At 38.1% G+C, this 27,717-nt stretch overlaps 2 protein-coding genes across 8 annotated transcripts in view; one reads left to right on the forward strand and one right to left on the reverse strand.

Moving 5' to 3' along the window:
• The window catches only part of HNRNPU (heterogeneous nuclear ribonucleoprotein U), a 17,379-nt gene extending 2,028 nt beyond the window's left edge, over positions 1-15,351 (forward strand). For 2 of the 7 annotated variants that reach the window (XM_024133731.3, XM_024133732.3), the window contains exons 2-14: positions 602-713; positions 802-875; positions 2,816-2,955; positions 3,520-3,619; positions 3,983-4,095; positions 4,438-4,701; positions 4,900-5,019; positions 5,352-5,480; positions 5,579-5,747; positions 6,004-6,258; positions 6,567-6,751; positions 7,109-7,180; positions 7,645-8,482. In XM_024133731.3, coding sequence (XP_023989499.1) covers positions 602-713; positions 802-875; positions 2,816-2,955; positions 3,520-3,619; positions 3,983-4,095; positions 4,438-4,701; positions 4,900-5,019; positions 5,352-5,480; positions 5,579-5,747; positions 6,004-6,258; positions 6,567-6,751; positions 7,109-7,180; positions 7,645-7,698 — 1,787 coding nt within the window. In that variant the 3' untranslated portion in view covers positions 7,699-8,482. Of the gene's footprint in view, positions 1-601; positions 714-801; positions 876-2,815; positions 2,956-3,519; positions 3,620-3,982; positions 4,096-4,437; positions 4,702-4,899; positions 5,020-5,351; positions 5,481-5,578; positions 5,748-6,003; positions 6,259-6,566; positions 6,752-7,108; positions 7,181-7,644; positions 8,483-12,382; positions 12,451-13,160 lie in introns of those variants that run through there. The other 5 variants (XR_008617091.1, XR_008617090.1, XR_003679443.2 and 2 more) reach the window with 5 other exon arrangements.
• Positions 15,352-16,043: 692 nt separating this feature from the next.
• COX20 (cytochrome c oxidase assembly factor COX20) lies at positions 16,044-24,179 on the reverse strand. Its single transcript, XM_024133734.3, is given in 5 exon segments — positions 16,044-17,799; positions 18,256-18,319; positions 18,428-18,542; positions 23,924-23,980; positions 23,982-24,179. Coding segments are annotated over 5 exon segments (561 nt in total). The 5' UTR covers positions 24,165-24,179; the 3' UTR covers positions 16,044-17,657.
• Positions 24,180-27,717: the final 3,538 nt, after the last annotated feature.

Genomic DNA, 27,717 nt, shown 5'->3' on the forward strand with positions numbered 1-27,717 from the left:
GGGTTGGGGGGGGGGGGAACTGCAGCTGCCGCTGGAGGGGGAGGAGCCGCGGTGGCGCCGCCGTGGTGCGTGCGCGCAGTGCGGGCACATGTCTCGGGGGGGAGGGGAGGCCCGGGGCCCCGGCGGCGCGCTGTGGCGGCTCCGGGCCGCGGTATTGTGCAAGGCGCGCCGGGCTCGGCGTGACGTCACTTCCGGCGGGCGGGGCCGGGCGGGTCCTGCGGCGAGCAGTACAATGCGGCCGCGGGGAGCGCGGGCCCGGGTGGGGGAGGGGAGCGCGGGCGGGGCGCTTCGGCCCCTCCCCCCTTCCTGAACTCTCTTTGGGATACACGTGGGCTTCGGGCCTGGGCCGCACTAAGTTTTCATTGGCTTTTTCGAATATTCGAGTAGGCTGGCGAAATTAGCAATGTCTTTAGACTGCGTCACTAATTCTAGTCCAGTTCCAAGCGGGTTTTTCTTTGAATTCTCATTTGAATCGTCGATTGAAAACATTTAAAAAAATGAACAGGGAAAGTCGAGCTTTTTTGGGGTGTGAAAACAGAAGAGGTTTTTTTGTTTGTTGTGTTGCGGCGTGGTCTTTATAAAGGGGTGTCGTGTATTGTAGGAGACGGCAAAACAGAACAGAAAGGCGGAGATAAAAAGAGAGGTGTTAAAAGACCTCGAGAAGATCATGGCCGTGGCTATTTTGAGTACATTGAAGAGAACAAGTATAGCAGGTAGAGGATGCTAACGTAGTGTTACTTGTCACCTGTTCTTTATGCTTTGGTGGGGAAAGCTGTATCAGGAGATAATTCTGTCTTTCAGAGCCAAATCTCCTCAGCCACCTGTTGAAGAAGAAGATGAGCACTTCGACGACACAGTGGTTTGTCTTGATACTTGTAAGTGAAGCTGTTTCTCCCCCGTTCCTCCCCCAATTGTCAAATGTGGTTTTTGGTTACAAAATGTTAGAAAACTTAACAAGTGTAAACAGTTGTTTTAAAAGTAGGAAGATGATGGCTTATATTCAGATTCTGGTCACTTAATATTTAGTACAGTAGTTGTATTGATAATTTTACAGGCTCTAATAATTTGATAAGTTCTTTGGTATGGCTTTAAAGTTCTCATTTGTAGGAATGTGAAATTAATGCCAATATTTGTCTAGCTAATGGAAATTTGTAAGACTACTTATAACTTGTCCATTTAGGCTTCTATGATAAAGTAATGTCATTATTTTGTGGAATTATGTTAAGTGAGCTCTTTGGCTAGTTAAATATTAATGGCTTCCCCATTAGCACGCCATTATATTCCCTATTCTAAAAGATTGTAATAATACTTTTTCAATAACTGCTCTTTTGTTCTCAATTCCAGTTCAGTAGCTGCTGCTTTAAGCTAAGTTGATTTCTTCCAAAGACCTGGGGCAGCAGCAGTGGGCTATCACTGGGCCACTAGCTTTCTTCAGCAGCGAATGGTATCAATGGCAGCGCTGTAAATACTGCTACTTTACCCAGCTGGGTTGCAATTGAGTATGAGGAAGTATTGCAAACCTCTAAATGGGCCTTGGCTGTCAGATTCCTAATTTTTCTAATACACACAAAAAAATCGTTTGTTTGGTGTTGTGATCAGAAGGTACAATTCTTTCTGTGTTAGAACAAAGGGTAGAAATAATTGCTTAGAGGTAAGGTGTCAACTTGTCCTTAGATCTAAGGAGTTGAAGCTTAGATTCTCATGTTTTGGAATACATATGGTTTTTATTTAGATGTGTAAGGCAGTGTAGATATGTCTTGATTTCTTATCGCATACGCTTTACCGCATAGTTGAGATAGTGGAGTGTTGTTTTTTTTTTTTTTTTTTAAGACTTGCACACAGAAGAGTAGTTGAATGTTTTACATTAAATTCAGTTGCTTAAATATTGGCGAGATACTGGAGCAATGATTGGGCAAGGTAATGCTATTATAAAAGGCTTTTAGCTCCTCACCTAGGGATATAAATTTAAGTGCATTATTGGGTTCAAACACAGTTGGTTGAATTGAAAATTCTGTTAGTGATGATCGGGAATAAAAGAGCAAAGCTAATTTAAGAATTCCAAACTGTAGATTTAATTTCATTTCACCAGTAGCTTTCTAACTTCAGTGCTCCTTTGACTGAGAACTCAGAAAGGTGCATGCTAATGAGCCAGTGACCCAAAGGTAGCTAGGTTAAAGACGTTTTGGATTTGGATTATTCCAAAGTGTGTAATCTCCCATTGTTATTGATTAACAGGCAAGTCTGGGGAAAGGGGACCTAAAATGCTGTAGTAGTAACAGCATTAGATGACCAGGTTTGTATTTTGCAGATTGAAACTGCCTTAACAAGTTTTAGCAAACAATTTAAGATCTAGAGCCCCTGTAAAGTGCAGGATCAACAGCTCATACTCGTATTTTAAAATACTTGATCATGGCCTCCCTTCAGTTTTATTGTGGCACTGGTAAATTCTACCTGGTCTGGCATGCTTCACTTTGATTTCCTGCTATCCTCTACTGCTTGCCTCTAAATCAAGGTAAAGAGCAGAGCAGGTATGTATTAATGTCATATTGTCTTGATTATTTCATATACTTAAAATACAGATACTAAACCTCGATATTTGTTAGTTGCACAGGTAGTGTACGTTCTAGTTCATAATTCGGCAAGAATTGACTTGGTGGGAGCGGGGATTGAACTGAAAATTTGAACAATAGCATGATCTGTAAAAATGTATGCAACATTAAGAAATATGAGAAAATTTAATGAAGTTTTGTCTACATAGCAGATACATTTATATTGGATATCAAAAGAAATAATATGCTATTTGATATAATTGCAGATAATTGTGATCTACATTTTAAAATATCAAGAGATCGCCTCAGTGCTTCTTCCCTTACTATGGAGAGTTTTGCTTTTCTTTGGGCTGGAGGAAGGGCATCCTATGGTGTGTCAAAAGGCAAAGTCTGTTTTGAGATGAAGGTAAATGCAATTTTGTGATGTCTTTTTTTCCTTACCTTTGTGAGTTTTTCCCTGACACTCATGTCATTGGAACTCGTAATTTTTCAAGTTTTTGTGGGACTTGGAATCTATGATTTGTAACAGTTTAGGATGTTTGTTATATTAGAAGTTGCTGTATAGAGCCAGCCTAATTTTTATTTAGGGTGTTCATTTTTTATCAGGCACTAGAAAGGCCCACCATGGGTTTGAAAATAAATTTGGTTAGGCTCCTGTTTTTGTTCCAGAGAAAAAACATGTTAAAGGAATACTTTAGTTGGTTTTGAGTATTGAGAATATGTAATTTCAACGTTTTCTTTTAAATGTGAATTAACCAAGTACTTAACCATTTTCCGTTTCAAGTTAAAAGCCCTTACATCAGTTGTTAAAAGTTCTTGTGAATGTTAGGGGGAAGAGTAGAGTTGGTGTCTTTCTGTACTTTGTAGCTGGAGAAAAATTAGCCCATTGCCCGAATGAAATAAACCAGCGTTGGTTCAGTGGTTTATTTTCCTTCGTTTACAGTTTAATCATTTATGATTTGACTTCCAGGTTACAGAGAAGATCCCAGTAAGGCATTTATATACAAAAGATATTGACATACACGAAGTTCGGATTGGCTGGTCACTAACCACAAGTGGAATGTTGCTTGGTAAAGTTTCCATTTGAGTATCTATGTACTCACGAGTGTTCAGGGTTTGATTTCAGTAGTTAGACTAGAAGGCATTCTAAACTTTTTGCCTGTTTTTAGAGATGAATAATAACATGGACACTGGCTAAATTTTAGCTTTTCTTTCTTTGTGGTTACTTGGTTTATGATTGATTGATGGTTGAAATAGAATATTATCCATGGTATGCAATTTGTCAACTAGTTATATAACCACCTAGCTCTCATTAACTTTATATCTAGTATAAAGTCAGTATACTTTTGAATCCTGCATCTGGAATGTTAAAGTACATGGGTCATTGGACTGTTTTGAAAAATTGATTTCATGAAAGTTAATTATTTTCTTAGGTGAAGAAGAATTTTCTTATGGGTATTCTCTAAAAGGAATAAAAACATGCAACTGTGAGACTGAAGATTATGGAGAGAAGTTTGATGAAAATGATGTGATTACATGTTTTGTTGTAAGTCGTAGTTAAATTTCTACATAAATAGCAAGTTAGTAGATAAGAGTATTTTAACATTATATCATTGTCAGCTTTCAATACTAATTTATTTTGACTGAAAACTACTTAATGTGAAGTTGATCGGAAAATCTAGTCTTTTAGGGCAATATTAATTTCTGCTTGTGGATATAGGTGTTCTAGTTGTATATAACCAAATGTTAAAGCTCTTTAGCGTATAACTTAAATATGTTTTCTACAGGATAAAGCTTCACTCCTAACTTGAATTTTGAAGGTTTTTTTTTAAAAGAAGTGTTATAAGAAGCAGATTAAAACCCATTAATTTTTTTCTCCAATTAACAGAACTTCGAAAGTGATGAAGTAGAACTCTCCTATGCAAAGAATGGACAAGATCTTGGCATTGCCTTCAAAATCAGTAAGGAAGTTCTTGCTGGACGACCACTCTTCCCGCATGTTCTGTGCCACAACTGTGCGGTTGAGTTTAATTTTGGTCAGAAGGAAAAGCCATATTTTCCAATACCTGAAGACTATACTTTTATCCAGAATGTCCCCTTGGAGGATCGAGTTAGAGGACCAAAGGGGCCTGAAGAGAAGAAAGATTGTGAAGTACGTCACTTTAAAAAAAGAATTTTGAAGGTTGCTTTTGCTTGGCAAAAATGACATTTAGAAGAGTTGGATGGTTGCTCTGTTTAATTTTCTAACTGCCATACATGTTGTTCCCATTAAAAGGCTGTGGAAGTTCAGATACGTAAACTGGGTTTCTGTGCATTTAAAAAAATATTTAAAGAATTCTATCCATTGTAGGTGGTTATGATGATTGGCTTGCCAGGAGCTGGGAAAACTACCTGGGTTACTAAACATGCAGCAGAAAATCCTGGTAAATACAACATTCTTGGAACAAACACCATAATGGATAAAATGATGGTAAGTAAATTGGGCATGATTTCAGCATTTTTAAGACTAGAAGGTATTCGGGATAACCGTTTTGTTTGTCTTTATCCATTTTGTTAGTATCTTAGAGATGGGAGTTTGGGCAGTTAAATTGGTTATTTAAGCAGGCTCTTTACCTGTAAGGTAAACTGCCTTCCAATGGTTAGGCTTCCTTCTCTTTTCTATAGAAGGTTTTGGGACTCGGATTATCCAGTAGCTAAAAATGAATTGAAGGCAGTGGGTGTTGTTATAGGATAAAATATCCTTTTCTGTAGCAATGAGAAAAGGCAATATTTAAATTTGGAAACTTTAACTTTTAAAAATAGGTGGCAGGTTTTAAGAAGCAAATGGCAGATACTGGGAAACTAAACACACTGTTGCAGAGAGCTCCACAGTGTCTTGGAAAGTTTATTGAGATTGCTGCCCGTAAGAAGCGAAACTTCATTTTGGATCAGGTAAGCTGCAGCTTTGAGATTGAAAAATGTAACTGATAATTATAGAATTAACATTTAGGGTTATAAACTTAACTTTTTTTTTTTTTTTTTTTAAAAAGACAAATGTGTCTGCTGCTGCCCAGAGGAGAAAAATGTGCCTGTTTGCAGGCTTCCAACGAAAAGCTGTTGTAGTTTGCCCAAAAGATGAAGACTATAAGCAAAGAACACAGAAGAAAGCAGAAGTAGAGGGAAAAGACCTACCGGAACATGCAGTCCTTAAAATGAAAGGCATGAAATTTATTTCTAACGTTATTTTAAATATCTTTCTGTGATTTATATCTGTGAACTTAAATTTTGTGTCAGTAATACTGTTTCAGGAGTTAACTCTAAATGAGCGTACTTCACTTGTTTAAGAAAATGTAATTAAAACATGAATAGATATTGTATGCTTTGCAGGAATTAAGCTGTTTGAGCGTTGTAGGCTCTAGGATTGTGAATGTGTATGTAGTGGGTTTGTAGGTTAATATGATTTAATGTTTTTTAGGAAACTTTACTCTGCCAGAAGTAGCTGAGTGCTTTGATGAAATAACGTATGTTGAACTTCAGAAGGAGGAAGCCCAAAAACTTTTGGAGCAATATAAGGAAGAAAGCAAAAAAGCGCTTCCACCGGAAAAGAAACAGAACACAGGCTCAAAGAAGAGCAATAAAAATAAGAGTGGCAAGAATCAGTTTAACAGAGGTGGTGGCCATAGAGGGCGCGGTGGATTCAATATGCGTGGTGGAAATTTCAGAGGAGGAGGCAAGTTAATTTTGAGTATTATTTATTTGGTTCAATGTTGAAACAAGTGGTAATCTGTAATCTTCTAGTTTGGGTCTGTATGCTTTTCTACTGAATTTAACGTAGGAAGTTTTTGATCCTCATGTCCTAGGTGTCTTAGTAACCATAGTAAAATACTTCATACGATTTGATGGTAAACACACATAGGTTATGTTGAATGGTTAAATTAAACATTTTTTTCATAAAATAAAGGAATGGTCCAGAAGAACCCTAAGTTTTGTGTAAAGAAGGTAACAGCACACTATTAAATGAAACGTCTCTTGTTTCAGCTCCTGGGAATCGTGGTGGATATAATAGGAGGGGCAATATGCCACAGAGAGGTGGTGGCGGTGGTGGAAGTGGTGGAATTGGCTATCCATATCCTCGTGGCCCTGTTTTTCCCAGCCGAGGCGGTTATTCAAACAGAGGGAATTACAACAGAGGTGGAATGCCTAACAGAGGGAACTACAACCAGGTAATGATTTAAGATCCCTGGAGACACTGATTCTCTATATAATTTAGTCTGGAAAGTTAAAGGCATATGTTGCGCAGACTCAGTAAGAGGAACACAGCATGTACGCATAGTGATGGTAAAATGAGTCAATTTCATTTATATTGATTTTTCAGGTGCATTAACTAGCAACAAGTCAGGTGATGTCTCATAGCGAATAAGTTAATCACCTGAGAGCAAACGCAGCAGAGAGTGCTCAGAGGTTAATGGCTAACTGGGAATCTTACCTATTTCTGTGGCTGTGTCTCCTCTTCTCCCCCTGCCCCATATACAAACCTAACAACTTGTGCTCTTCTTAAAGGTCTTTTTCTTTTTTTGTAGAACTTCAGAGGACGAGGAAACAATCGTGGCTACAAAAATCAATCTCAGGGCTACAACCAGTGGCAGCAGGGTGTAAGTAATTCCTTATGTGCTTTTTTGTACATTTAATTGTATTTTGAATTCATGAGTCAATCTTGAAAAAAGATCTTGTCCAGGGATTGAAGTGTTTATAAGTGTTACAGGGCAAGGTGTGAATTGTGTTGCAGTTGTAGCCATACCATAATATCTTTTGAAGGCAAAATAGGTTGGAGTTTGCTGTAACTTAATATTTTTAAATAAAATAGTATTTAATACATATGGTTCTTTTTACTGCTAGCTTTAATTGTATAAACTAACCAAGTCATAATGTGTTTCCTTTTGTAATGTGTATTGATAATGGGATATTAATACCAACTAAATCTGGCTTGATAAATCAGAGGTATGACAGGTATAAATTTGTCTCCAGCAATTACTCTGAATTAGATTGTCATTTCCTAAAAGCAGTTTGAGTGGCTTATTGATGTTTTTTCTTTAAAAAAAAAAATTTTCTCTTACAGCAATTCTGGGGTCAGAAGCCATGGAGTCAGCATTATCACCAAGGATATTATTGAATACCCAAATAAAACGAACTGATACATATTTCTCCAAAACCTTCACAAGAAGTCGACTGTTTTCTTTAGTAGGCTAACTTTTTAAACATTCCACAAGAGGAAGTGCCTGCGGGTTCCTTTTTTAGAAGCTTTGTGGGTTGATTTTTTTTTTTCTTTTCTTTTTTGTACATTTTTAATTGCAGTTTTAAAGTGAATCGTAAGAGAACCTCAGCATTGTGCACGATAAGAGAATGTGTCAGTATTTCAGGGTTCTACATTTTATCTGTAAAATGTGACTTTTTTTTTATCACAACAAAAGTAAAATGTTGCTTTGTACCTGGTGTCTTTTATTAAGAATTTACTCCCCCCATTTCTCAGAGATAACAGTCGGGAGTTATTGTCACAATATAATAGAAATGTTAGCAACCAGATTCATGTAAGGACTAAGTGGTCCTCATGAATTGCATAAGACTCTGTACTGCTCGTATTACACTCCATCCTCTCTGTAGTTTGCTGAGTAGTGGAGGGGTAAGCTAAATAGTAGTTTTTGACAGTAACTGGGAAGGCTCTTTCTTTTTAAATAATGCAATTGGCATATTTGGGAATGAAGATAAAATTTGGAACTAAGATAGAGAAGATGGAGTGTATGTAGAAGGGCTGTTAAAAATGTAAAACTTGGTTGCATTATTTGTGGAGGCTCAAACTTGTGAAGGTTAAATACCATAATTTTTCCATTTGTTCTGCATTTTGATTCTGAAAAGAAAGCTGGCTTTGCCCATTTCTTATTAAAAAAACTTGTTGTAAATCCAGTTGTCTAATGGGATCTATATGAAGTTAGCTATGTCTGTATGCCCTTCTCCCACAAAATACTGTATAACTAGTGTGCTTGTAGTAGTTAACTCCACCATCTTTGTAAGCTAATGAAATTGTGAGTCACCCATTTATATCTTAATTTTTAATCATGTCAGTTCTTGAATGGGTATCTCCTTAGCCTGCTGATTTCTTTTTCTTTCTAAAGAAAGTGGGTGGAGAAATTAATTTAGACGTTTGTTTGCAATAAAAAGAATTCATTTTACTCTCGTTTTGGGATTCTCGCCATCAAGGTTCAAAATCCCTTTATGAAACTCCCAAGAGGAGAAAATTTAAGTGTGTGCTTTCTGGACAGCTTATTCTCTGTACTTGGAACATTTAGGTTTTAAAAACTTAAATGTATACTGACAATTGACTTTTTAAATTACGAAGTAAAGTTGAATGCTTGCTTCCCTTCCCCTCCCCGCCCAGATGACTTTTAACATTTAAGGAGGGGAAAAGGTACTGGCTGGGAGAAGTTAACACTCAGTTTATCATCTTTACAAAATGCTAATGGCTGTCCTCAACTGATAATTATATATACATCGATATAATACATGAAACTCTGGGAACAGATGCTTTTAGAAGCCATCATGCAAGCCAGTCACTACTACACAACACTGCTAACTTAACTGTAGTTATGTGATAACATTAGATCCCCTAATTGTAATTTTATTGGGTTTGCACAGAACACTTAATCTTCTAAAGGACCCTCACTCATGTGAGGTGAGGAATCAGGAGTCAAACTGTAGAACTAAAACTTGACATCAGTTTAGTGTTTCATTGGTGTTTTAGGTTGCTTCTGGTAAGTATAGGTTTGTTTATATTTCTGATTGCTTAGATTTTTGTTTTAGCCATTTAAAATCAGATTTTTAACTATTTATACTCCTAGGAATTTTCTTGCTAAAAATGAGCTGGAGTTGAGTTTCAGATGATGGTGTAGGTTCAGTTGGGAATTTTTTGGCCTATGACCCTACAATTAACCATAGGAATACTTAACAGTACAAGATAGTGTGCCTCAGGGGCTTTTGTCTTTTTAGCAATTAACTTACTGCTAGCCACCATTTGCATGAGTCTGCTCTTCAGTATACATCAGTATTACTGGGGTTGTATAGGCTTATGGGGGTGGGGAGTAAGGTTTGTTGCTAATCAGTGTTTGTGTCCTAAATGTTTAGGTGCTATTGAAAAATCTTAGATATATCTTCTAGCTTAAAATTGCTTATTAAAGAATTCATATTCTAATCATCGCGGTGGGATAGTGATGGCCAAGTGACATTTGGTAGGCTGTCATGCCTGTGTAGCACAGAAAATTTGGGGAAGAGAGATGGGATAGATAAAAATGTTGCCCAGTAAAATGTTTTAAGAAGCAGTTTCAAGGTCAGAATTTACAGTAACACCTGGATTTGTATGAAGTGAAATAATCGTAGAGAGTAATTAAGAAGAGGGAGTGCACCATATAGCAAATAAGAGAAAAAAAGTTGATGCCAAGTTTGGCAGAATGAGATCGGTAAATGAGGAACTTGGTTTATTGTTCACCCCTTTCCTTGCCTACCTCCCCTCAATGGCAAGCAAAACACTGAATAAACAAAAATTATCTGAACAGATGTCCCAATTATACCCTGAGAAAACTCACCTGTGAGATTGCTGTTGGTTTAAGGGGTGCTTTCACTAGAAACTTTTGCATATAGTTACTTAATATCTATCATCCTGAGGCAAGAATTGGATTAGATTGGTTACTAAGACAATCAGGAAAGAACAGAAAGTGCTTTAAGATAGAAATCATAGAGTAACTAGAACTAAAAAGTTTTCTTTGTTGCTGGTAGGTTATGCCCTGTTACTCTTATCTAGCCTTTGGTGGAGGGCTCTGGCTCTGACCTAGGAGGCTGAGACCAGCTTCTGGCCCTGATATCCAGACAGCAAGATGAAATCTTAAAAATGAAGTATGAGTCAAATCAATTTGACATTGAAGTGACAAAAAGCCATATTAAATCTAGAAAACGATAAGCTGTCATTTGCCTAGGATCCTGTCTGAAAATAAATATGCAACTAGATGTCTTGAACACTAACAAGATTTTAAAGCTGCTTAAATACAGTTTACCTTGAAAAAATACTATTTTCGAGGAAAGGTAACTCGGTAGCATTTCTTTTTCACCTCTTGTGGAGTTTACGTTCATGGACAGACTGTTTTGTATTCGCCTCAGTTATGGAAATTGACATTTTTCTATGAACTTTTACTTAATATAAATTGGCTTTTATCCTAGGATTGTTTTTATAACCCGGCCCATTGCACAAATGAGGAAACATTTTGATAGCTTAGAAGGCAATGGTATAGACATCTTCCACATGTAAAGATCTGTAAGGGTATTTCTGATGTGCTTTAAAAGCCTAAACCAGAATAAACTTACTAAGGAAGGCATAAACTTGTATCTTCAGTCCAAGTCGTAGTTTCTGGTATTAGACATAAAACACATCTTAAAATCATTAGTTTCCATAATTTCCTTCTTAAACATTGAAGTGGTTTGAATCTAAACTTGGTCATTGTTCATATTTCTGGGGCTCTGAACTTTATAAAAATGGGTTTAGGTTTTAACATTTTAGTAATAGTTAATGAAAGTAAGGGTGTATGTTAATGGCAATGGCCTGGCAATAAGTTGCAATGCTTAGTTTATGTATTGGAACTCTTGCTTATGCATGAGTTTTAAGGGACTGTTAAATTAGTGGTTTGAGTTAGAAGCTTACCAACTGCCTCATCTCTAAACAGCAATTTGGATTTATTAGGTTAAACCACAGTTTCTTCAAATCATTGCCTTAACTAAAAAATAGGTAAAACTGCAATATCCTTGTGATGTGGAGAGCCTTTATCTTGGGTAATTTTCAGATGTGACTTTTTTGGCCCTGTCATTTCACAACTTCTGTGCTAAAACATGTAGGTAATAGATCTAGCCAGTTCAGTGCTTGAGTTTTATTTAGGCTGCTCTAATCCCCCAGTTCTTAACTTAGTACTACAGGTACATGTTTATAAGACACATAGTAAAAATACGTTGTCCACCTAACTCCTGTTGAAGTGACATTTGTTTTATTAATCCTTACTAATCTTGATGTTTAAAAAGTAAATCCTTAAGAATTTGGAAATGACCTACAGTACTGATTGATGTATGTGTCCCCGAGTGTGTTGAGGTAGGAAAAAAATCAAAAACCAGCATCCCCAGGTATCTTAACATTAATCTTAAATTATAAACTTGTGAATTTGAACAGGAAATAACCTACCTTAACATATAATTTTTATATATTTTGCTGATTACGTATGCCATTTTATTTGGTGGTCACATTTAGTAAATTTCAACCATGCAGATAGCTGGATCTCAGAAAATAAGAGCTTTAGGTAGGAGGGAAATGGCTAACAAAGATACTTAAGTAGGCATATATACTTTCACATCTTAATCGATTGATTAAAGATACAGGGTGATAGCATATGTTCAGTTAGTTTGCCCAAGGAATTAGTCCATGAGGAATGGTAGACTGGAAATAGGTGGGAATATTACTCATAATGTTAACCGGAATTACTCCAAAAAATGTAACACCTGTAAATTGTGCAATTAGGTTGGGAATGTGCTGTCCACCTGGGAAGCTGAATAAGTACAACTTTTTGGCATTATGTAGACAGTTGGTGCTTTCACTTGTGATTGTAGATCCAATAATAGGGGAGTAAATGTTGCAGATAACTGATAGGCCAGGACATCTGTAATCCGTTTGGTTAGGTGAGTTATTAGGACAAGAACTTAGTCGTGTGTTTAATGTGTAACATTTGTAATTATCACCTAGGAGTATTACAACTTTTTTCTCCTTTTCATGCCAGGAATCAACATATACTTGCATCTTGACAAGGAACAGGGGTTTTGCTTTTAAACAAAACTGGATCTGTGGGTATGAGAAACTATTATAGTTGAAAGTGATGTGGGAATACCAGTCCAGGCAAATGGAGAAATGTCTTTTGGAAAGGTTCAGTTAATTTGTTCAAATATTTCAGTTACAATCACAGTGCTACACCAATGGCACAGCAGTTATTCCTGAGCATGCCCAGCTTGGGTATCTGCACAACTGGACAACTGGATGTTATGAAGGGACTATAGGCCTGGAAAGCTAGCATAGTGTTTAAAACCTGTAAACTGAACTGTTGTGGCATGTTCTTTTCTGCCAATCCTCTAATACTCCATTCCGTGATCTTACAGGAAGTAAAATCAGTTTTGCGTAGTAAGATATTTTATACTTGCCAAGCACTTAAGAAGCACTGCCACAAGTTAGTATCAGCCAAAATTGTTTTTTTAAAAAAGCAAAAGCAATCAAGAACTTTGAGATGGCCACTGTAGACATTTAACTTGCGTGGCTTTCATGAGAAAGAAAAAAGATAGAGAAAGTGAGAGAAAGTTAATACCTCAGAAGAACTGTTGAAGCTTACTTGAATGACAGGATAACTTTTTACAGCAGTTGTTAAGGTATCCTTTCAGTTGTCTGTAGTTAAGGGAGATGGGAGAGTCACTGTCAAGAACAACAAAAGGTTCCAACTTACTTTTTTTTTCTGAAAAAATAAAGCAAAAAATAATGTGCTGATTTAAATTTCATCTCCTTTTCCTTAGTCTGTCCATGTGAATGTGCTGTGTGGAAGAGTAAAAGGGTCCAAGTAAATGTCTTCCAGTGATTCCAATAGGTATTCCAAATTAATTGCTGCTTGTACATTTAACACGTGTTATACTGGGCTTCCAGGATCACCTTAATTAGAACTCTTATTTTAAAAAGGCAGGGGAAAGGGAGAAAATAGTAACTAGGTGCATAGATTTATCTGTAACAGGAAAGAAAGGTTCTCTAGTATATCCTTTGCATACCTGAAATGTGAGGTATTTGGTGGTATGTTAGCAATTGGTGGTCCTCTTGCATAGGTTAAAGGCAGTACATGCAAATAGAGCCAAGTCCCTTTAAGGTTAAATCCTTATTATAATGGTTCAAATTCCTTCTGTTTTAATGTTATGTAAGACATTATTTCAATACCCTCCCTGCTTGTAGAGTTGAAATACTTCCTTATACAATATTCTAATACAAAGATATTTGGGATACCTATGTCCTTGGGTTCCCAAAATCTTTCTGCATCTGTATTAAATGCACAAATACTTTTTGTTAGCTTATAATAATTTGGAAAATGATCTTTTTGGATAATTAAGTGATGTAAATTTACATCAAAGTACAAAAAAATCAGGAAGTGAAATTTAAGACAAGGACTTTGATTATGCTAGTCCAGAGCATGTACTTTCTTGTTGCCCTGAAATTATTTAAAGACTTAATAAGCTTAGAAGAAATTAGTTTTCCCCACTACATACTTAAGAATAATGTATTTTGGTGAAGTGAGAGGACTTGGGTGCTGTACTGACTGAAAATATAACTACCAGGGTTTCCTCAGTGAAATACAGTTCTACTCTGTCAAATAAAAGCAATCTCTAAAGACTTTTGAAGAGCAGACAACTTAGAGTAAAAGGTAAAAAACTCAAAGCCATTTCTGTTCATCTGAGAAAAACAAACTAGAAAGATGTTTTTAAAGCGAATTTAGGTAGTAGAACACGTTTCATTTCACGTGACTAGTCCTTGTGGTCTAAGGGGGAAGACATTTTTATGAAAACTTAACCCTTTAAGAAACCAGTATATGCAAATTTGAATCCCCTAAGGGTAGGCCATATAATAGGTGTTTTACAACTTACAGAACTTAGAAGTTATTCCTAGAAAAGGGTAGAAAAAATAGATCCCTGTTAAGTCCATGTGAACATTTAGTGAACAATAGAAACTTAATTTAGAATTTAGTCCGTATAGTCACTGGTAGCTTTCTCAAGATAAAAATACTTGGAAAAAGTCATCTTTAATCTCTAGAAAATAAAGAGTGGTTGAAAAGAGTCAAATGTTTGCAACACTGATCAGTAGTGCTCACATTACGAACTTTAAAATGTAATACTTAATTAAAAAACTAAGCTTTTTTGTCCCTAAACTTTGTTTTAAAAGAAAATTTAAATATGGAACTTAATGCACAAAATAACCTGTGTAAGATACCAGTATTTGGGTGGTAGAGGATATTGTTATATATTATTACTGACCTGATTTGATGACCAATGGACCGTATTTTAAGATGCTTCCCAAAGCTATTTTATTCTAGAGTACTATTAAAAACCACAGTTAAAGCAATCAGTAATTTTTCTACTTTCCTCATTAAGGTATTCTGCTTTCCCAAAGTAGTTTACATTAACATCACTTTTAAAGGGGTGTCTTAATCCCCATCCACCACAGATTTTTACCTAGGAATAGAAGGATTCAAACCCTATTTGATCCCTAGCTTTTTGCTGAAAAGTGCATAAACAGGAATCCTGAATTTATTATATAGACCTCCTCGCATTATAAAATCGAAGCAAAGGGAAACCAGCGATGGAGTAGAGGTACGTAGACTGAAGAGATGCTTGCAAATTAAATAATGGTATTAGGGATAGTCAAATATCTTGTTGGCAAACTTGGTCGATAGAAATCACAAGTCTAGAGAAAAGCTAGTTAATTTTAAATTCCCTGAGGTTCTTTTACTGAGATGTAAAGCAAGTAGTCAAGGAAAAACAAAGAGGGAGGGGTGAGGGAAGGGGGGGAACTGCAGAAAGCACTCAGAGGTAGTTAATTAAAGTAGGTATGATAAGCTGCAAAGTTTTAAACCTACTAATTGCCACAATTCTATTTTAATCAGCTATTTAGCTGGTACCTACCGCTATATCACCTAGTGTGAAATTTCGGATTTAATGGAATAATGAAGGAAGCAGTGCAGCTGGAGGCTTCAAGTGGGCTTGGAAGGTAGGTTACTCTTTCAGCTTAAATTTGGAAAGTGTAAGCTTTTGGATGAGAGGGACTAGTGAACATTTAGTAATTAAACTAACGTGTTGACTGCTTTATACCAGACACTTGATTGGGAATGTAAAGATAAAAATTGACAGGGTTCTTGTAGCACAAGTCAGTGACCAATGGAAGTGACAACTACTGTTAGTGGAACATGAAACAAAGTAGTGTGAGAGTCTAAAAGGTGATGATCCTAATTCTAGAAGTTAGTGAGAAAGAGAGTGGAAGATTATAGAGAGGAGGTAGGAGAAGGGCATTATAAGTGAAATGAAAAAATGTGAGCAGAGGGACGAATTCAGTTCATGGTGGCCAGAGGTACACTGGCGATGGGACTGGCAAAACTTCGCAGTTTGAACTTGAAGTTGGATGGCAGAGTGAAAGAAGATTGGACTGGAGGGACCAGAAATGGAAGTGTCAAGATCAACTTGGAGGCCTTGGAGGTCTGGTAGCAATGTTTTAAGGGCCTAGAGCATGTTGAATGGTCCAATAATTCATTAACGCATTTTGTATCATTTTAATAGGTAAAAAGTGCTAATGATTTAAGTTTATGAAATGATATTTGAAAAGTAATCCAAATAAGTAATTATATTTAAACTTCTGTTTTTATCCAGGTCTCCAATTTATGCAGTCATTCTGCTGTGAAAATGAACTAACCTTGTTATTACTGAAGGCCTTGGAAATTTTTACCAGCTGAGAGATTTTTCTCTTACTCAGGGTAAGATGTAATAATAGTGTGCTAGAGCTGGAAGGGACTTGACTTACTTGATCCATTTGCCTGATTTCATATGTTACATATTATCAAACTGAAGCTGAGAACATAAGTGGCCTGCACAGTTTGTTAAATATCAAATTTGATTAGTACTTATCAATTCCTCCACCCCACCCCAACTCATGCCTTTTAAAACATGACTGACTGTCACATGGAGTTTTTAACATAATTGTTTAAGATCAATTTGAATAATATAGACTGCACTCAGCTTCGATTTGTGTCAGTAACAGCAGGCAGATGATCTTGCAAAAACTTGCTTCTCTTTTCTAATAACCTTCCCTTGTTAATGTCCAAGTCTTTCCTTTGGTGGCTGCCAGATGATTAGGATCAATAACAATCTCTTAGAACATATATGCTTGACAGTGTCACTCATGATAGGGCATTTGGTAAACCATATAGCTTGTGTACCCTAACCCTCATAATGACAGCCATAAAAAGGTGAGCATGGGAGGGAAAATGCTACCTGCTCTTGTGAACTGGAGCAGGCCCCTACCTATCCTGAAAACGGATTTAGAACAAAATAAAGTTTCAAAACATCTCTTCCTTGATCTGTTTAGCTCACCCGTGATAATCAGTAGGACCAGTAATAATGCCATAATCCTATCCACTGGTGTCTTCTTTCATACTTACCATTCCTTAACCAGAAAGGTCTCTAAGCCTGTGTTTTAAGTAATGTTGATATTTACTAAACCAAAAATGATGAATGAATGAGTAAATGCTGTGGACTTAGTTGGGTGTTGGGTGCTTTTTTTAAATGGCAGCCAATTGAATTATAAATGTCTTTACATTAATAGAACAATATGTGTGTAATTCTGCAGTATTTTCCTTTGCACCAAACAAGTTTCTGAAAATATTTTTACGTGTGCCATGTACATATTTAAGTTCTACTTAAAAATAAAAACCCTGCATACACCAAAAAAATATTTAGAGCACCTAAAAACCACCTTTCCTTTCTGAGAGATGACTCACCTGTTGAAGTGGAAGAATAGGATCAAGCAATGGGTACATTTTTAAAATAACAATTGCAAAGTGACCCATTAGTTTTAAGTCTGATATAACATCACTGGCTTTAGAAATCAGAAAGTATCCCCTCATTTTTAACAGGGTACAGTAATACAGTTGTGATTTTTGTTTTCAAGGCAAGTTTTAACATCGAACTGAGATTTTATTTCTTGAAACGTCAGGTGTACTCACTACTTACTATAAGGAAACTTTTCTAAGCATGTTAAACACGAGGTTTATTTTAAGTGTGAGTCCACTGTGTGCTATACTGACAGTAGATATAGGGCCAGAATAAGTTTGTAAATATTCATACACATGTAAAAAAGACTACAACTTAACATACTTTATTTACTTGGTTGAAAGCCTTATGGTATATAAAATGCTTTCTATAGTTGATCTCGGCTTTGTTCCCACCGAAGTGAGTTGTATCTGGGTTTTCTGTGCTCAAGACTGCTCAATTGCTGCTGCTGGTGCTGTTGGTTTGTTTTCTTTCAGGATCAAGGTGGGTACTTTCATATAAAATCTTGTTTTTAATTCCTTCTCTGGCAAGTCTTTCCTGGATTCTTAGCTTTGCATAATTATACCTACAATGGAACCTAGTAAGGAGAACATGAATAAATTATTGATATACCTGTAGAAACTAATTTGAAATTTGTAATCAGAATTTTTCGATGCTTACAGATGACTGTTATTGGTTGTGAACACATTCTTAAGGTAGCATTTTCAGATGTTATGCCATAGGTAGGGATTGAAATGAGCATTAGGATAAGATAAAAGGTTGAGGCCTTCCTAAATGAAGTATAAACCCTAACATGGCATTAATGCAGTGCCTAATGTCATGCATTCATCTGTTCATTTGACAAATGACACAAAATGTGTGTATATATACATATTTAAAAGATTAAAGGCAGTCCGGCAATATCATTTTGTAAGATAAATTTCAGTGAGGGTGGGGAATCTCAGTGGGAGATTGCTTCTGAGTAGAGCATGTGCTTTGGAACTAGATAAACCTATTACAATCGTGGATCTTCTTGAATACTTAGCACACATACCAGCATCCTAAAGTCACCAAGATAAATCCTCCTATTCCAACGTCACATGATCTTCTAATTCTACCTGTCAAAAGGAAGCATAAACACTAATACACTGCATGTTACAATACTTCATCTAGGAAAAAAACTTCAGAGAAACGTTTTTTATGCATAGAGAGAAACAGATACTCACTAGTTAACAAAAAGTGTCCAAGGCCAGCCACAACAGATCCTAACGAGCCATACAATATCGAATCCCGTGCACAGGGGACGTTTTCAACATCTAAAATTCCTAGGAGCTTAAAGGGCTACGAAAAATAAAAAAACTTAGATTGGACAAGAGAATATTTTAGGGTGGTTTGGTAAAGATTAAAACCATCTTTAATCATCCTGCTTTGGTATATAATATGAATCTAAAATGGAAATCCTGAGAATTTGACAAGAAAGTCCTAAGCAGGTAGGGTAAATTAAACCTAAATAGATTATGGTACCATGGTTATGCTGTAATTTGTTAATCAACTGGTTTGGAGATAAGGTAAGGGCATACATTATTTTATGAGCTCTTTAAACATCTGTATGAAATCATTTGGGGATTTGGCTATCATTGAAATTTAAAAGCAGCATAATTTCCTTCTAATAACCTGAGATGTATAGATGGGAAAAGTGAAATTGTCCTAACCATGTTGCTTATAATATTAGTATACTACTGTTTTAAATTCCTTTAAGGAGGACTGCAGATTTTCTGTGTTAAGTAGTAACAGCACATCAGTTGTGTCTGTAAGAATAAATGCTTTGTGTTGAGACAAATCTCGTCTGTTTCTTGCCTGATAGGAAGTTGCCGTTGATTGTATTTCTTTGTTGATAGTACATGGTAACCACACCTAGGTGTGATGAAAAAAGCTGGAAATCTAGAGGGTTGGAATTTATTTTCAGCTCTGCCACTAACTTCTGTAACCTGTAGGACATTTTTTATCTGGCCTGCAATCTAATGAAGGGGGGGGGTTCAGCTAGGTGATAATTAAGTTCCTTCAAGTGCTAAAATGAAAGGTTTTAAAATTGGATTTATGGATTTATTCTCCCTCATTAAAAAATACTGCTGGGCTTCCCTGGTGGCGCAGTGGCTGAGAGTCCGCCTAACGATGCAGGGGACCACGGGTTCGTGCCCAGGTCCGGGAAGATCCCACATGCCACGGAGCGGCTAGCCCGTGAGCCATGGCCGCTGAGCCTGCGCGTCCGGAGCCTGTGCTACGACACTGAGAGGCCCGCGTACTGAAAAAAAAAAAAAAAAAAAAAAAAAAAATACTGCCACTTTAAGCATAACATTTTCAACTTGAATGTCTTGTCACTCTCACTCTGTACTTAGGGGTTTTGGGAGGGCAGGACAGAATTTTTATAAGTCATGCTTATGTTTTGCTACAGCATTCTCCTTTTCATAAAAAAAACCCAAGGTACTGTTTTCAGTTAATGTAGCTTTTAAAAAGGAAGCCACTTGTCCATTCTTTGGGATGAGATATACCTAGATGGTAATATACTGTAAGGGAAAAAGTGGAAGAAATGGGTAAGGACAGTAAAGGGCAAGTCAGATTAAAGGTTGAAACATGAAGGTATTTGCTTTGGCTCAGGCTTCTGCAAGAAAGACAATGTGACTTGGTTCCTAATAAAGCAAAAGTTATATACTCTTGGATCATTGTTACTTTTTTTTTTTTTTGCCTCTGCCTGTTCCCCCCCCCCCAACATGTTTACTTCATGAACACAGCAGGTGCTCATTGAAGTTGCAGACTTGAACGTTAAAAGGCTCTTTAGTACAAACCTTCCATGTACAAAGAGGTTGGGATTTAATTCTGCTTCTAGGCTTTTCATTTAATTTAGCAAAAGATGATTGTTTCTCACCCTCAGGTCAAGAGCCAGGTGGAATTTATGGCCCCGGAGGGGCAGGAGGGTGTGATCTGTTCTGCAGCTAGGCCGTTGCCCTGGGGGAAGGAATGCTAAATAGACTGAGATGGGGTGGTGGTGTTTAATGTCAGATCTTAGAAGCGAGTGAGACCAGCAGCTTCTACGGGGTAGAATGTTAAGATGGCTTTCACATTCAAGCAGAGAGAAAGAAAGGAACCATCAAGTGTTGGCCGCAGCATGCCAAAGACAACACTTCTTTCAAGGCTTCTGGGCTTTTTCATTTGGATTCTGTTCCATAATGGAGCCCTAGTGTTGACCCTAGGATACACCAGAATCTGCAAACTTTGCGGGGGGGGGGGCATTTGGATAAAATTATTAGCCCCAGTTCTTTGCCAAGTGTGTAAAATAAACTTGCTGAACATCTGAAATGGTGCTGTTTGTTTAAATCAGCTAGGTAGGTAACTTTCTGAGTTTTTTTAGAGATTTTTAAATCCCACCCTCAGATTCTGATGCAATAGGCCCGGGGCATTTATGTTTAGGAAACCGCCCACCCCCCAGACTGGGAGAAACACTGCTTTAGAGATTTTAGAAAAGTAAAATTTTGAAATTGCAGATAATGGAATAATCCGTTTATTTTTGAAAGATAAACATATCCTTTTAAAGTGCTACCTTCTAAAACCAATAATGTGGGTTATAGAGGCCAAGGATGCTACTGCTAAACGTCCTACAATGCATGTATCACCTACAAAGCTGCCTTTGGTCAATGTCCGCGCGCACCAAGGTTGAGAAGCCAATGCTTGTCTAATTAATCTCATAACTTAGAGTTGTCAAGGAGCTATTAGTGCCCGGCCCTTTATATCCCTTGTTTTTAATTCTCACCACCTCTCTGTGACATTTTCTCTGAAACAGGCTCAGGGTTTAAGTAGAAGGCTAATAAGTGCTGGCAGAGTGAAAGTGGAAGTCAGTCTGACCCTGAAAGCCTGTCATTCCCACTGCATTTAACCCTTTGGGTTTTTAGTAAACACGAAGGTTCGCATATAGAGAGTAATAGAACTGAGTACATAACTGTAGATCTGCCTGCAATTTGTATCAAAACTGGGTAAGGATGTACAAAGACTTTTTCTCCTTTACTAGTAGGGAATTTTCAGCCTCCTGGTAAAGCTGGAGTTTAGACTGCTGATGACTTAAAAGCAAGTATGGAATACTGTAATGAAGTCTTGAGCTTATATCTTTGAGAGTACACTGAACTTTGATTCTCAGAAATGGAAATAAAGAGTCTAAGACTGAAGTCACTTTGAAGTAGTTATGTTTGTAATATTCAAGGCATTTCACATTCCTCTTATTCCCTAGTCATCTGCACACTTAAGGTTCACCTGCTATTAACACAGCCTTTAAACGTAAGCTTAAAATGATAGACTTTTTTTGGTAAGCTTTTTTTTTTTTTTTTTTTTTTTTGCTGTACGCGGGCCTCTCACTGTTGTGGCCTCTCCCTTTGCGGAGCACAGGCTCCGGACGCGCAGGCTCAGCGGCCATGGCTCACGGGCCCAGCCGCTCCGCGGCATGTGGGATCTTCTCGGACCGGGGCGCGAACCCGTGTCCCCTGCATCGGCAGGCGGATTCTCAACCACTGCGCCACCAGGGAAGCCCCGTAAGCTAATATTTTTAAGCTTAGATTTAGAAAGGCAGCCATACCAACACACCTTGATGGAATTAAGGGAAACTCAAAAAGAAATTTCTAAGCCAGAATGCCGATTTAATAATTTATAGGAAACAGATCAGATCAAATAAGAGCTACTTCACTTCCCACTGTTAAATGTATCTGCATCAGTGCTCATATTCTGCCTTTCCGTTTGTTTCAAAGGAGGAACTGGCCCTACTATTTAGAACTAGTCCTCACTTTGCAGTTGATTACTTTCTCCACTCTCAAAAGACTGTGCATCTATGGTTATCCCATCTTTCATTTGCATTACTTGTTTTTCCTCCTTTTAATAATCTCCAGTCTAGAAACAGAAAACAAATCCCCCTCTCTTGACACCCTTCCCCCCCAAGCCACCATCCCATTTTTCTGTTCTCTGTCACTGCAAAACTGAAGTTACCTGTGTGTGCTTCTTCACGTACAAACCAACGCTCCCTTTAACTTGCTTCAATCAGACATTTACCAACTGCACTCGACAGAAACAGCACCACTGAGGTTTTCTAAAGGACAATCGTTTTGCAAAATCCATCATACTTTACATCTCAGCACATGTGGCACAGATACTCATTTGTTTTTGAAACATTTTCTTTGGCTTCAAATACAGTATTAATCAAAAATTTTTTTCATGTATTTTCTTGATTCTCAATGGGTTAAACCACCCTCATGACCCTATAATGACAGCAGTTACCTCCCATCAAAGGTGAACAACCAGATAAAAAGGATGAAAGCCTCATTCAAGATCACAGTGTTCTCACAAAACCTAGAATTTTGTGTTTGAAGTCATGGTGCCCCTTGAAATATGCAAGTTTCAAACGGGTACATTTTGTTAAAGCACATTCCAAATAGTATGTGAGACATTAAAAACAGAAAAGGCACCAACACTATAAATTGACAAAAAAATTTTTGAAAACAAATATGGAAACAATTTACCCAACATTTATTCATAACCATTTGATGATCTAGGCCAAATTTAGATGGAAAATTCCCCAGAGAAGCAAGAACACTGAATAAGTGATCAAATTTTTCAAGCTGAGCAGAGAATATCCTAAAACTATAGGTGCAGTGTGGCACAGAGTGTAGGTCTTCAATATTTGTGAATCTAATTGATCCAACGTTAACCTCCCTATGGCTTACTATTTAAAATTGTTTCTTCTTCCATTACCTTTTTAAAACACTTATTTACTCTGCATTGAGGATACAAAAATTGGGTTCCCTGCTCTTAAGACACAAATTAACTTCCAGTATAATGCTGTAATGATCTAGCAATGTACAAGGTGTCCGGGAGATAGGAGAAGCACCTCAGTCTCTTTTGAGGAGTCGGGAAGCCCTTCAGGGGAGACCGGAGATAACCCCGTTTAGCTTTAATACACCCGGAGAGGAAAGCATGAGAAGAGTCACACGGGTTAGTTAGGTGATGAGCTAAGGCCGAGAAATTCGATTTATCCTGAAAGCAATGGGCAGCTACGACTGGTTTTAAGCAGAGAGGTGGAATTATGTATTTTACAGGGTAGCCTACAAGGATGACTGGAAGGTGAAGCGAGGAAGGCACAGCAGGAAGACATGAATGCCAGCCAGCGAAGCTATTGGTTACATATGATACTGCATCCTCCACGTGGTCGAGTGAAAACAAGGTTAACAGGAAAAAAAAAATCTCAATCTTTTCATCACCCTCCTGCTCGATATAAATTCACTCGAATATAACCAAGTTCTCATTCCTCAGCGTTTACCGATTCCTCTGTTAAGCGTTGTGAATTGAAGTATACAGCCTTAAAGACAAGGCACCTGTCCTCAGCTTTTAAATCCCTTTGCCAGTAAATTACGAGGCCCCTGTCAACAAAACTTTTTTTCCAAAGGGCTCAGTCTTGTGACCTGCAGTAAGCTATCGGTACCGGTCCCCTCATCCTCCTAGTTTGGGTCACTTAAATCATGGCAATTAAGATAAAAAATGTCGGGGGATGGGAGGAGGGGAGCTGTTCGACTGCAGAGAAACTAATGACACGTGCTCCCGGCCCGGGTCTCCCAGCTCTAGAGGCCGCGTCCTTAGGCGCCGCCCGCCAGTGCTCCGCGCGCCCCGCCGCACCCCGCCGCAGCCCGGATTACCTTCCCCTTCCCGGGCTCCCCGGGCTCCCCGGCCTCCGGCGCAGCCGCCATGGGGACAAGTCGGCGCCTCCACCCCGCCCCGTCGCCGCCGCTGGCCGCCGTGAGCGGACGCCCCGCCCCACCCCGCCTCGGCCAGCCCGGCCCGCGCCTGCGTTCGCGCTGTCCGCCATTTTAGGGAACGTTTCCCAGTCTCCGCGGCGGCAGCACCGGCCGAGCCGGTTGCTTTTGGTGTGGCCGCCATTTCCTTTGTTCAGTTGAACGGATCACGTCTTCTCTACCGGGGCTCTCCCCAGCCCGAGGGCCTGGACCAGGGGAGGAGGAGGAGGAGGACTCGTGAAGCAACCGCGCACCCGGACTCTTGGCACTTCGGTGCTGCGCCTTTTCCCGCCCCCGCCCCTCCTCTCGCCCCAACCGCCATTTCTAACTGTCGTCCGCGCGCGTGCGCTCGCTCCCGTGCGTAGGCGCTGGGCGCGCGCGGCGGGGCGGCCGGGGCCGCGCGGAGGGGGCGTGCGCGCCGCCGCCGCTTTGTCCTGGGAATGGGAGCCCCCCCCCCACCCCCCCCAAGCCCACGGCCCGGAAGTCGGCTCGTACTGGCTTGCGGCCCGCGTCCCCTTCGTGTCCTTTGTTTTCCCGCCCCGGGACGAGTCCTGGGCGACCCCGGCAGCTCCACCCAGCGCCAGCCACCGTTTCGCCCCGAGCGAAAGTGTGGTCCAGCGCTCACACCGCTTACTCCCTGCTTTGGTTTCATCAGGGAGGGGCTTTAAAATAGCGCCACTCGGTTTGCCTGAAGGAGACTGGGGACAAAATGGAGGGAGGACCTTGTCAGTGAAGACGCGTCAGGACGTTTGTGCCCGCTGTGCAGGCAGGGAAGGCAGGCGGGGTGAAGTAGAAAAAGGCCTGCGACACGCGTTTTTGAATGTTAGGTAGTGTTCCACGTATACTTCGCTCTACGATTGCGACTTAGCGTGAAATCTGCGTATTGGAGACAGCAGTCGTCTGGTGTGAGATAGGGCTTGACCGCTTTCTCAGCCCTTTAAGTCAATACAATTCCTTTTCCCGTATTATTCTATGCACAGTAAGGAAAATGTCCCTATCAAAGCCATAATTATGCCTCCTTTGTTTATGTACCTTTATATTTCAAAGTATTCCCTGGGAAAATGTTTAAGCTTTAGAGTGTGTCATTGTGCAGAGTCATGCTGCTGTGCACACAGTAAGGGCTGAATAAGGTTCGCGGTGATTGTTTGCTATCAGCTGTCAGTGAGGTGTTTCCTTATTCCTTATGCTTTCATGATCATTTAATACCTTTCTACAAACCCAGTAAAACACACAATTTACGACTTACGTGTGATTTTTTTAAAAAAATAAGTGACTTTGAGGGAGATTAAAGTGTTCTGACATACTGCTCTAATATTAATTAGGAAGTAGAATAAATGTCACCCCGCCCACGAAATCCTGCCAGTTTGAGGTTCTTAGCTGGAAATCTTGCGCTAACTATGCTTTGAACTCTTGGTCTGGAAGGTAATATTTAAGGCAGTAATATTCCATAAAGGAGTGAGGAATTCTCTTGAAGTAATTCCTAATAATGTTGTAACGGAAGGAGAAGTGGAAAGTACCAGGGCCATCCTACTTTATTTTTTATTGTGACTTTGAAAAATTGCTAGGGTAAACTTAGGGTCCATTTCATTTGTCTTTGAAAAGTATTTTCATACATATTTCTTTATATTAAAAATTTTAATTTCACAAAAATGGCATGTTTGATTATTTTTTTATTTTCATAGTTTATAGAGTGAAAAGCAAGTCTTTTTCACTTTAAACCCTTTTTTCTCCCCTATTTAAAGTAAACACAACTAACAGTTTAATACAGCTCTTTCCAAACTGTTTTCTTTTTTCTCTTCTTTTTAATTAAAACAACCCTAGAATATAGACTAAAAAGTAAAAGTCTCTTTATACCATACCTGCCGCCATACAACTGTGTCTGTATATGACACACATCTAAATGGCTACAGTATGTAATTTGCATTCAACAATTTACTTTTTACCATTTAACACTATGTTATGGAAAATTTTTCATGTAATTATCTGTAGATTAACTCATTCATTTTAATGGCTGCTCACAAATCCTTTAATCATTTTCCTTCTGATTGACCTAGAAAGTTTCATTTTTTTTCACTAGTCCAAGAAATGCTTCAATGAGCATTTTTATGCATATATCTTTGTGCACATGTTCAAGTATTTCTGTAGGATAGATTTCTGGAAATGTCCTGATTCAAAGGGGTATGTGCATTAAAAATTTTAATACATACTGCTAAATTGCTTTCCAAAACTACTGCCAATTTACATTCCCCATTATAACAATGTATGAGAATGCTTGTTTCCTCACAACATTTTTAACATTGCATAATATCATATTTTAAAATTTTTGTTGATCTGATGGGTGAAAAATGGTGTCTTGATTGCTTTTAAACTTTCCTGATTACTAGTATGGCTGAACATTCTTTCAAATGTTTATTAGTCATTCTTTTCCTAAAAATTTCCTTACTTGTTAACTTTGTTTATGGAGTCTTTCATTTTTCAAATAACTTTCTATTTTGTTTTATTATATTTTTTTATGGAGTCCAACATGTCAGTGTTTTCTTTTATGGCTTTTGATCTTGTGTCTTCCTGAGGCCTTAAGGCCTTCTTGACTCACATAATTAAAAAAAATTTGAAAATAATTGTCATATGCTTTCTCATTAATAATTTTGATTATCTCTTTTCCTGTTTCTTAAAAGACCAACTTTTGGTATTATTGACCAAGGCTATTTTTTTCTATTTCATTTTATATTTTACATTTTTTCTATTAACGTGGTATCTATTTCGTTGTCTTTTTTCTATGTTTTTGAATCAACTACTTAAGTTCACATATTCTCCATCTTTCTTGATTTGTAGCAAATGTATTTAAGGCTATAAAATTTCCTCTGAGAATCATTTTATCATATGTTGTCACAGATTTTTGACAGGTAATATTCGTATCACCATTCTTTTCTAAATTTTCTATAATTTCAGCTTTTCTTTCTTTTCAAGTAAGTAAATTTGGATATGTTTTTGGTATTAATTTTTAGGTGTTTTGTTTTACACTGTGGCCCATGTATTTCTACTCTTGGGGAATTTGTGTGTGTGTGTGTGTGTGTGTGTGTGTGTGTGTACTACCTAAGAGATCATTTTGTACATGTTCCATATGTTTTGAAAAGAACGCATGCTCTATATTAGCATTGTTAAGCTTATTCATTATAATACTACCTAAGAGATCATTTTGTACATGTTCCATATGTTTTGAAAAGAACGCATGCTCTATATTAGCATTGTTAAGCTTATTCATTATAATAGTACATTGTATACATTATAAATATATAAAATATATAATTATATGATAATCACATAAGTTTATTAATTGCCATTCAGCTGTCTTTTTGCATGGTAAGAGTTGTTTCATTGCAAGCAACAGACTGATTGTAGTTAGCTTAAAGAAGAAAGAAATTTATTGGGAAAACGTGGAGAAGCTCAGTGAACTGATAAAGAGTTTAAGAGTCAGGTCTTGAAAAGGACAACATCCAGGACAGTCCCGGGGGTCTTGATAGCAAGAACTAAAGGAGTGGCTTTCCAGGATGACAGTGATGGCCTGTTCAGTCTTATTTCTACTATCGTGCTTTGCTTTTCAACCATGCTGTCTGCTGCAAGACTCCCTGTTTGTCTGGTAGTGGATGCAGATGCCCTGAATGAGTGGGTAGTTTAGCACAGTGGGTTGAGTTGGGGCC

The sequence above is a fragment of the Physeter macrocephalus genome, chromosome 4 (genome assembly GCF_002837175.3).
Source record: "Physeter macrocephalus isolate SW-GA chromosome 4, ASM283717v5, whole genome shotgun sequence".
In the NCBI taxonomy this organism is placed as follows: domain Eukaryota; kingdom Metazoa; phylum Chordata; class Mammalia; order Artiodactyla; family Physeteridae; genus Physeter; species Physeter macrocephalus.